The sequence below is a fragment of the Lactuca serriola genome, chromosome 1 (assembly GCF_051521515.1).
Source record: "Lactuca serriola cultivar US96UC23 chromosome 1, Lser_US96UC23_V15, whole genome shotgun sequence".
NCBI classification, from domain to species: Eukaryota; Viridiplantae; Streptophyta; class Magnoliopsida; order Asterales; family Asteraceae; genus Lactuca; species Lactuca serriola.
Window position 1 is genome coordinate 93327775 of NC_136408.1, and position 11034 is coordinate 93338808.

Consider the following 11034-nt stretch of genomic DNA (forward strand, 5'->3'; position numbering starts at 1 on the left):
ACATTCTTTATTTGACATAACATATATTTATAACATAAGTTTTTGAACACTAATCCCAAATTACATTTTAATACATCAACATAAAAGTTAAGATTCTTTTTTTTGTCAATTTTTTCTTTTGCAATATATTTGTTAACTGGATTGAGTCAGGTAACCTAACCATAGTGAACATTTAACGGCCGTTAACTTCTTCCTCTTTAGCTCTATAAATCAGGCCGTTACGCAAAGGCTGCTGTTCTGACTCCCCACTTCCACCGGCCCTCATTGTCTCCCTTCTCCGATTCCAGATCAGAAACACGCACAAACACGTACACTGCGTGAGAAGTTTTATCTTCAAAGGTGAACAGAGGAGGTGGAGTGTCTGCAATGACAATGGAGGTACCTAAGAAGTGGTTCGCTCTCTGCTCCTTTCTGTTTCTGATCCTGTTGCTCTCCGCCGTCGCCGCCGTAGTGCAGAAAAATAACTCCTCAAACCCTAGGTATCGCTTTCTCTCTACTAATATCTATTGGTTTTTATGTTTTCCAGCTCAATTCTGTGTATCAGTGTAAACGTAACTTATGTTTTAGTTATTCATCATCTGAATTTTTGAATTCTGTAAGAGAATGTTGCAATATGAACTGAACTCATCTATGGTGAAAATCGACAATGCGAAGCTTATGTAGCTTGAAATTACGGAGTTACTTTTTGTTGAATGTGCACGTTTGATCGTTTCGCTTGAGATTCTTCTTTAGCTAGATAGAGAAGCTTACATTGTTTTTTAAATGGTACAGGACTGTGGAAACAGAGCAGTTACAGAGCCTGAACTTCAACTCGTCAATGGCAGCAAGGTAAAAACAAACAATACTGAATACCGACTCACTGAGTCGACCGAGTCTCCGGACCTGAGTGTTCATGCGCTTGAATATGTTTTACCTTCGCGCTTTTTAGTCTTATTTGAGCAATTCATCTTCTACAAAGAGTAATGAGCACTCATATTCGTTCAGAAAAGTAGAAAACCTCAAACAAAACAAATTTTAACCATTGAGATACTGAATTTTAAGATCTAGACGGTTTATTTCGGTTGTTCATCTCGAGATTCCTCTTGTTTATTGATTCCTACCTTTCATTTCTCCTCGAACAGATTCGAAGAACCGTTTTCGGTTGATTATTGTTTTTCCAATTTTTTTCTCTATCCACTTTTTGTCAGTTATAACTGTAAAAAAGCAATGGAGTTGTATTTCTCTCTCTCGCACACACGAAAATAAAAAACACACACCAGTTTTCACTGATTGCAGACATGGTGTACTTTTTGTGTCTCCCCCACTCTTCTTCCCACCACACGCTGTAGCGTAATTATGTGATATGCCGAGGTGTGAAAGCACTTCAATAAAATAAGAATCTCGTATTCCAAATCGTGATTCCTGTAAAGTGTTTTTGTTGTTTTCGAAATCTGATTTGAGTTTTCATTCGATGCAGAGAAAAGGAGATGGAAACTTTGAATGAAAATGCAGTTCAAGATCCTGAAGAAGTCGTCTCCCTTGTTGAAATGTAAGAATCTCTATAAGCTTCTATATAATGGGGGATTAAATCTAATTAACACCTGTTTAAAGTTAAAAGAATCACAAAAAACGATCCCGGATTCCCTCGAATTTATGCGTTTGAGAGAGAAACATCTAAAAATCACATGAATTTAGTTTCGGCGTCACACATAACAAGATCATTTGATTAATATTTTTTTAAATGACATTCTCTCTCAAACGCATAAATTCATGCGTCAATAATGATTGAGGAAATCTGGCATATTATTTTAAGTTTTTAACCAATCAAATTAACTTATTACTATAATTTTTCACAACTACTAATATTTTTATTTTATGAAGGTACAAAGAGCCAATTTGATATCCTCCGTAGCTATTAAATGATAGCCACGTGTTTACATACTATATAGATGAAAGATAATATCGTCATGTTATTTCAAGAAACCAAAATCACCAATCCAAACCTTGTTTTTTTGACTTCATTTTTTTTTCTTTCCCATTTTACCCCTTTGTCAAAATTACCATAAAAGGTGAATCACCTCATGTGCCCATGATGTCCATAACAAAGACCTAAACGAAATCGGACTACATACTCTTCTTGTCTCCCACATGATTTTTCTGATTGAATTTGACGTCTTTACAACCTATCCTAAAATAAAATGTCATTATTACCCCTACACAGTTTCTTTACATAGCAAAATGACCGATGGTCAATACTGTACTTACAACCCTTTTGCAGTGTTTGGTATTGATTTAAATTTTAGTTATTACACTACGAGAGCTAAAGTCACTATGTTCCCACATATATTCGATTCGTATACTATAAGCATACACGTCCATGTGACATGCTTTTCTTTATTTTAAATCATCCATATCTCCAATAATCTTGGTATTCAACAAACCTATCTTTTTTCCCATGTGACACGCCACCATCATCCCATGTGATCATAAAGACATACATGATATATCAAAAGACATTTTGAACGAATTTAGTAAATGACTATTTTACCCTTGTTATACAGGAGTATGAGAAACAACACTGAGAGAAGGAAACTAGGATACTTCTCATGTGGGAGCGGGAACCCAATCGACGACTGCTGGCGGTGCGACCCAAACTGGCACCGCAACCGCAAGCGGTTAGCCGACTGCGGTATCGGGTTCGGTCGCAACGCAATCGGGGGCCGCCATGGCCGCTTCTACGTCGTAACAGACGCGCACGACGACAACCCGGTCAACCCACGACCTGGCACCCTCCGCCACGCTGTCATCCAAACAGAGCCACTGTGGATCGTCTTCAAACGTGACATGGTCATCCAATTAAAACAAGAACTTATAATGAACAGCTTCAAAACCATCGATGCACGTGGAGTCAACGTGCATATAGCTAATGGAGCTTGTTTGACTTTACAATTCATCACAAATGTGATTATTCATGGGTTGCATATTCATGATTGTAAACCTACTGGAAATGCTTTGGTTAGAAGCTCTCCTTCGCATTACGGGTGGAGAACAATGGCGGATGGTGATGCGATTTCGATTTTTGGATCGAGTCATATTTGGATCGATCATAATTCTTTGTCTAATTGTGCTGATGGACTTGTGGATGCTGTTATGGGGTCCACTGCTATCACTATTTCCAATAATCACTTTGCTCACCATAACGAGGTTATGTTGTTGGGACACAGTGACTCTTATGTTAGGGATAAAATGATGCAAGTGACAATCGCTTATAACCATTTTGGTAAAGGTCTAATTCAAAGAATGCCAAGGTACGATTATTAATTACTTAAATATTATCTGATATGGGAAACTAATTTTTTTTTAATTGCAGATGTAGGCATGGGTATTTTCATGTTGTGAATAATGACTACACACACTGGGAAATGTATGCGATTGGTGGAAGTGCAAGCCCTACTATTAACAGCCAAGGCAACAGATACCTTGCTCCTGCCAATCCTTTTGCGAAAGAGGTAACGTGTGCTTTTACTTTACTTAAATTGCAATTCAGTGTTCGTTCGTTGTTAAATTTATTGTTTAAATAAAAATGGGAAATTAAACGGGTCGGGTATATAGGTTACAAAGAGGGTGGATACAGATGCGAGAAATTGGCACGGGTGGAACTGGAGATCCGAGGGTGATTTACTTCTTAATGGGGCTTATTTTACTCCATCTGGAGCTGGTGCTTCTGCTAGTTATGCTAGAGCTTCGAGTCTAGGGGCAAAATCGTCTAACATGGTTGCTAGTATTACTTCTAGTGCTGGGGTTCTTAACTGTCGTAGGGGCCACCAATGCTAGCCTTACACGTGTCATCCTCTCTCACCATTTTCACTTTTACTTTTTTTTTTTTTTTTTTTTTGTTCAGTGTGTTTGTTCACTCCTCTAGTGTGCTTTTTTTACACACTCATTGTTTTTTTTGTGTCGTGCAAGTGCAACCTCGGCCAAGCTTTTTATTAGAAAAAAACATGAACTACATTACGTTACGTTACATATTCAACAATTTCGGGATAGGAGCAGGTTTGAAGTGTTGTTCATCGTGTGATTTGTGTTTAGATCTCATCTGACTAGGTTTATTGATTTTATATAGGGGACAAGATTGGTAATTGGAATGTTATTTTTATTTTTTTATGTAATTTTTTGTTTTGTTGAGTCGAATGTTGAAACTTGAAACTACTTGCGTTATGATTCATGAATGGAAAAGAAAGAGAGGTTTTATTTTTATTTTGGCGTTAAATTTGAATTTGTTGGAGGGATGATGCTTTTGGTTTTCGATACTTTACAGTTTACAATTATGTGTTAGTGTGATCCTGCCAAGAAAAGGTTTCAGAAGACTTTTTTTTTTCTTTTGTCAAAGGCAATAATGATATTGTCTCAAATATTAAAAAAGAACATTGGATTCTTTTTCCTCACAACTTGATTTTTTTCAACTGTTGCCACGTGAAAATTCATAAAAATGTAAAGGCAAATTAAAGTCATTCATACTCTTTAGCATTCTTTTTTGTATTTTTATAACAATAATAATTCATATCCAAAGCTAAAAACTTGAAATACAATGTCACATGTTTGGCGTGAAAGCATCTCTCGCATCGCATGTAATGTGAGGGTGTCACAACTCACAACTCACCATGCGATGGGAGGTCTAACTTGTAAATACGTATTAGTCATTTAGTTGGTGTCTTATGAGCGTACAACTTACACATGCACAAGGTACCAATAAAAAAGATCCAGTTAATAGGGTACAAATATCACATGTTAGAAGACAGGTTATTTAGAGCCCTATTGAGCATTGAGTGCCTACCTTTGTACAGTAGATAACAAGAGACAACAAACAGTGTACTTTGTCTAACAAGTGTACAACTCACCAATGCCCAATCTACCAAACATGTGTCACCAAAACTATCCAAGTAGATAGACATGTCACACTCGTTCGTAAATCTTATAATCCAACCCCCCAAACCCCAACCTAGAAACCCTATGGGAGTATGGGACTCAAAGTACACTGTTGTCTTTGATAGTGTTCTTATTTAGCTCTCTATAATCAAAACATATTCTTCAAGATTCAACTTTTTATTGACAAAAAAGATTATGGATGGCTTGAATATTATGTCATTTTCTCATTTGCATCCATTTGAATTAAGCTTTAGGTTCATTAAAAAAGTCTGAAAACCATTTAAAAGTTGTTATACTTCTAACACCACCTCGTGTTATTGTGTAAGAGTAACATTTGTTTTACTACCACCAAAAGATTTCGGAAGATTTTTCTTCTTCTAGAAAAGCTTGTAATCATCTTCTCTAATTAGAACTTTCGATTCTTCCTCACAAGATGAATTTTGCCAAGTGAAATTCATACCATGAAAATGTAAATGCAAAAAAAGAAAATAAGTAGAAGAAGCAATCGGTTTGTTATTGTAAAGTGTAACTTTCATTGTGTACCTTTATAAGAACAATAATTATTATGCAAAATTAAATAGAATGTCACATGGGTTTTGCTATTAAATTGTCTTTGGCGTGAAGCCATCTCTCTCCGTCACCATGTGATGTCTCTCTCGTAAACAGAAATAATCCTCTTGGATGCCCTATAAATCCGAAACTTAAAATAATGATGCCATTTTAGTCCAAATCTATACAAAAAATCGAATATAAAAAGTATGCAGTCTAATTAAACGTGTCTAATTGGACATTATCCGTATACCGAAGAGCCCATTCAATACCTAACAATTTTTACATGAACGCTTACCAATTCTATTAAATGTTTAAGCGATTCTTTAAATGCAAAATTATTTATTTTTGGTTTATTTTATTCGCAAGATTAAAGATAAACATACAGATGTGACAAAAAACTGATTTAATTGGATATGAACTCATACAAAATAAAATGAGAGATTTCAATCAGATTAGTTAAGCAAGTTTTACGATACAAAAATTAAACGGTTAAAGTTAATTCTTTAGATAACGTTGAAAATTTTAATTGAAAAATGATCTGTTTATTTATGTGCAAGTTTAATTCTTTAGATAAGCTAGACATACTAAAAAGCAAAATCAAATATAAAAGAAAAACTTTGAGTTGAGTTGCTTTGTAATGTTCAACACTCCAAAATCTCACTCGGCTACTCCTACTTCGTACTCTTTTCACTTTTTCATTTCTATGTATCCAACTCATACTCTTTCAACTAGTTTAATATTTTGTAGTTTTGACTTTATTGTCCGCCGACATTTCAGAATGGTCACCATATGTCCATTAAAGTTCAAATTGTACCAATTAAGTCCTTAAACTTTCAATTTTGTCACCATTTAGCCATTGATACATGGTATATCAGGTTTAACAGGTTAGCAACTTATGTGTCATGCCACATAAGCAATTTATGATCACATATGTCCACTTGGCGTTGATGTGACAATCACGTGAAACCTATCCCTCCACCTTGTCATCTTTCCTAACATGTTACCTCTTCTTGAAAACCATCCCTTCTCCTGGTTTATGAGGATAATTAGACAACATTAAATGTAACATCCTAAAAATTAAAGTTAAATTTCTAAAATCCAACCAAAAACCATAATTGTTTACAAATCATTGTTCCCAAAAGAAATAATCACAAGTCAAAGTATCCTACCAAAGGGATTCTAACTCAACGGTATCCGGTGTTCCCCTCCCTCTGTGAGGTTGAGGGTTCAAGTCTCGTCGTGGACATAAGCGGGTTTAAGGAGTAGTTTATGAGTAAATCAGATTTGTCGTTTAAAAAAAACAAATCAGAGTATCCTAAAATCCAAAAACATAAAATCAGAAGTATGTGCATGACCACGCCTTTGCTTTCCCTCAATCATCTTAAGTACCTGAAACATAAAACTGAAAAAACCGTAAGTCAAAGCTTAGTGAGCCCCCCCCCCCCCCCCCCCCCCGAGTACCACACACAACCAGAGCATATATAATCATACATGCTAGGTCCAATTAGTCATCGGACTGGAATACCCTCGGGTCCACAGCCACTGGGTTGGATTACCCCCGACCCAATCAGTCATTAGAGACTGGAATGCCAATATGTAACGACCCAATCAGCCGTTGGACTGTTATACCCTCAGGTCCACAGCCATCGGGTTGGAATACCCCCGGTTTGTCAGCTCACGCACATAGCAATAAAGCCTCAACCCAAAACCATACTATGTTGACATATACAACATATAAACATATAACCAATCAGCACGCAAACATGAAAATCTACAGATCACTAGTAGAACTAATAGATCACCACAACATAACAACATCCTATATACCAAGATACAGATCTAACAAATCATTACAGCATAACAACATCCTATATACCAGGATACATAATCAAGTGGGTCGACATTGGTGCCTTCGACCCGCATATATAGTGAAGAAACTCACCTCACAGTCTGACGAAATAGCTAAACAACATGCTAATCCGAATACTAACTCTATCGGTCACCTTTACAACAACAGTGACCAAAACTCATACTATAGCTCAAAATACCCAAATTTCCCGTAGGTTAAACTTGTTTAAAATCATGGTCAAAGTCAAAGGTCAAGAGTCAACTCAGGGTTAGTACACCCAACATACTCAGCATGTACGCACAACGCATCCACACTCCAGATACGGGGACTTAAGGGAGTACACACAACGTACTCAGAAGTACGCCTAGCGTACTCTGTTGCCAACCTTTCCTTTTAAAAAGAATTTAATCTATTAAGTCCTTTCATCTAAAGCCCAAATCTAGTCCCAAGTAGTGTTCTAAATCATTAAGTTTCCAACTTTATGACCTTGCATGGCTATTAAGTGCCCCAACCTTAAAACCATAACTTCTTAACCCATTAAGACATCATAACCTTTGCGTGGAAGGACTAAAAGGGTCAAGATCACATTTTTATCACTCTAGACACTCTAAGACACCCAAAAGGACAACTCCTTTGGTCTAGAGTAGCTCATACTTAAATAGACCAAGATTATGGGGCTAAAAAGCACAAAAATCCACATCTAACAAGATCTAATGAAATAACCAACAAGTTTAAAGCTTTATACCTCTAAATGATGCTTGAGGGAAAGATGCTTTTGGATCCAAAGAGGTCTTGAGATTCTAAGGTGAATCCAATTCCTTAGTCCTCCTTCAAGAACATCAACAACACACTCTAAGGTGTAAAATGATCCCAAAGGGGGATTAGGGTTTGCAAGATATGAAATGAGGCTGGAGGCTGATGAGAGAATGAGTCTTCAGGAGTTAATGATGCTTAAATAGTGTCAAAACCAAAACAATTAGGGTTTGGCCTTCAGCCACGTACGTCCATCATACAAAGAGTACGCCCAACGTACTAGGAAAAAGGCGCCTTCCTCATTAATCCACCATGGGACCAATTTTGCAATAATTTTCATGTATAAGGGTCAAAAATGTAATTTTCATGGATTATAAATGTTACGATTCTCCCCCCACTTGAATCAGACTTCATCCTTAAAGTCTGTTGCCGTGAATAACTCAGGGTAGTGCTCTCTTATCTCTACTTCGGGTTCCCAAGTCCATTTAGAACCCTTTTGATGTTTCCATTAGACCTTTACCAAAAAACCACCTTGTTGCGTAAGGCCTTCATCTTCCTATCCAAGATTTCCACTGGTCTCTTAACATAATTCATGCAAGAATCAACCTGAATATCATACATAGGAACAACCGTTGAATCATCATCCATACACTCCCAAAGCTGAGAAACATGGAAGGTGTTGTAAATCTGAATGAGCTCCGAAGGAAAATCCAACTGATAAGCACCCGGCCAACTGTGGCAATCACTCGAAATGGTCCAATATACCGGTGCCCCAACTTACCCCTATTCCTAGAGCGTATTACACTCTTCCAGGGTGATACCTTTAGTAGAACCATGTAGTTGAACTAGAACTCCCACTCCGATCGACACCTGTCAGCATAACTTTTTTGTTGACTCTTAGTTGTCTGCAACCTCCGCCTAATCTGCTGAATAAAATCGGTCATATGAAGAACCACCTCGGTCTTTCCCATGACCTTGTGACCGACCTTCTCCAAAAGATTTGGGTATGACACTTCCTCCCATAGTGAAGCTCATACGACGGTGCACCGATACTGGAGTGATAGTTGTTGTTGTATGAAAACTCAGCTAGGGGAAGGTAGGAGTCCCAAATCCCATCAAAATTGATCACACAGGCTCGTAACATATCCTCGAGCGTCTGAATGGTCCTCTTGCTCGGGCCATCAGGATGCAAATATAAGAAGTGCTAAAGTGCAACTTCGTACCGATTTCCTCATGGAATCTCTTCCAAAAACCGAGAAGTGAACCAAACATATCGATTGGACACAATGGAAACTGGAATATCGTGCCGAGCGACAATCTCGCGCACATAAACATCAGCCAATTTCTCGGCAGAGGAGCTCTTTCGAATAGCTAATAAGTGGGCACTCTTGGTCAGACGGTCCACTATCACCCAAATCGCATCAAACCCCTTAGCCGTCCGAGGTAACTTTGTGATGAAACCCATGGTGATCTACTCCCATTTCCACATGGGGACCTCCAAAGGCTGAAGCTTTCCATGCAGCCTCTAGTGCTCGGCCTTGACCATCCGACAGGTCAAGCAACCCTCAACATACTAGACTATCTCCCCCTTCATGCACGGTCACTAGTAACTAAGTCTCAAATACCGATACATCTTGGTGGCTCCAAGGTGTATCGAAAATCTAGATTTGTGCGCTTCCTTAAGTACAATCTGCCTGAACCCACTAGAATCTGGTACCCAAACCCGACTACACCGGGTCAACAATCCACGGTTGTTGGTAGAAAACCTATCAATATCGCCCTTGATTCGTTCCTGATTCCAATTCTCTTTCTTGACTCCCTCAACCCGAGCCTCCCTAATTAACCTCAATAATGGCGAATCAATCAAAATCCTCATACATAGGCTCTTAACAGAAGAACTAGCCAACTTGCGGCTCATGGCATCCGCGACCATATTCGCTTTCCTCGGGTGGTACAAAATCTCGCAGTCATAATCCTTGACTACGTCAAGCCACATATGTTGTCTCATGTTCAAATTCAGTTGATCCATGAGATATCTCAAACTCTTGTCTACAACCAACACCTTCGTTCAACAATTGACACAAAGGATACAAAATAACCATAATGAGATTATGTAGTTCCTGCAGCGTTGGACCCCCTGCGGTTAGTAGGTTTCCCTACCCTCTCTGAGCATTGAGGACGATGCTTAATATTAAGCTTGGGGAAGGGTCTTTGTACATTAGGCTCTAGTTTCCACATGCATTTCATCAAAAACATTTCAAAAAAAAATCCAAAAAGATTTTACCTTGCTTATTTTCTTTTTTCATGCATTCATTTCAAAGTATTAAAAAAAGATTTTGTTTTCAACTATTTCATAGTTTGCATTTATAAAATTCCAAAAGATTTTCTGTTTTTGCATTTTTATCTTTCTGCATTTAAAAAATCGATCAAAAGGAACCTAATCTTCTTGAATCAGTTGAAGTGGTACATGAGTCGTAGCTTGAGATTAGAACTTTTTTGTTTTTCAATAAAAAAATCTTGAAACAATCTAATCTCACATGAACACGTCTCCTGAAGCTACTCGTGCAAAACAAAAAATGATAAGGTTATCAACATCGAAGCATAACAACATGTATATGTTAGCCTTTGCAAGACACAACCGGTCTTATGAGTAGTAGGTGCTCAATCATACCTAAAATCCAAATTCAAAAGAATCATAAAATGAATATAAAATTTTAGTGACTCGAATCTTCCAATGCTCTAAAAACTCATTTCTACCTATTCCCTTCTAAGTATCCTGCTTGGGGACATTGTTTCTGACTATACTTACAGGTCTTTGCGTGTTTACATCAGTCCCCCGAAAAATGTATTAAAAGTCTCTCACAGTAATAGACCGTGAGATGACCCAACAATAGAAAAAGTCAAGGACAAAAGTATAAAGAATTAGGCCAAGCAAATAACTTAAACATGTAGATGTGTACTCTTCCCTTGCCACT

The 11034-nt window shown here is 37.6% G+C and overlaps 1 protein-coding gene across 1 annotated transcript; it reads left to right on the forward strand.

The window, feature by feature from the left end:
* Positions 1–223: 223 nt before the first annotated feature.
* Positions 224–4236, forward strand: LOC145095337 (putative pectate lyase 8). The gene is made up of 6 exons (XM_079033239.1): positions 224–479; positions 772–828; positions 1457–1528; positions 2541–3287; positions 3350–3488; positions 3592–4236. The coding sequence occupies exons 1-6, from the start codon at positions 367–369 to the stop codon at positions 3811–3813; spliced, it is 1350 nt and encodes a 449-aa protein (XP_078889365.1). The 5' UTR covers positions 224–366; the 3' UTR covers positions 3814–4236.
* The last annotated feature ends 6798 nt before the right edge of the window (positions 4237–11034 follow it).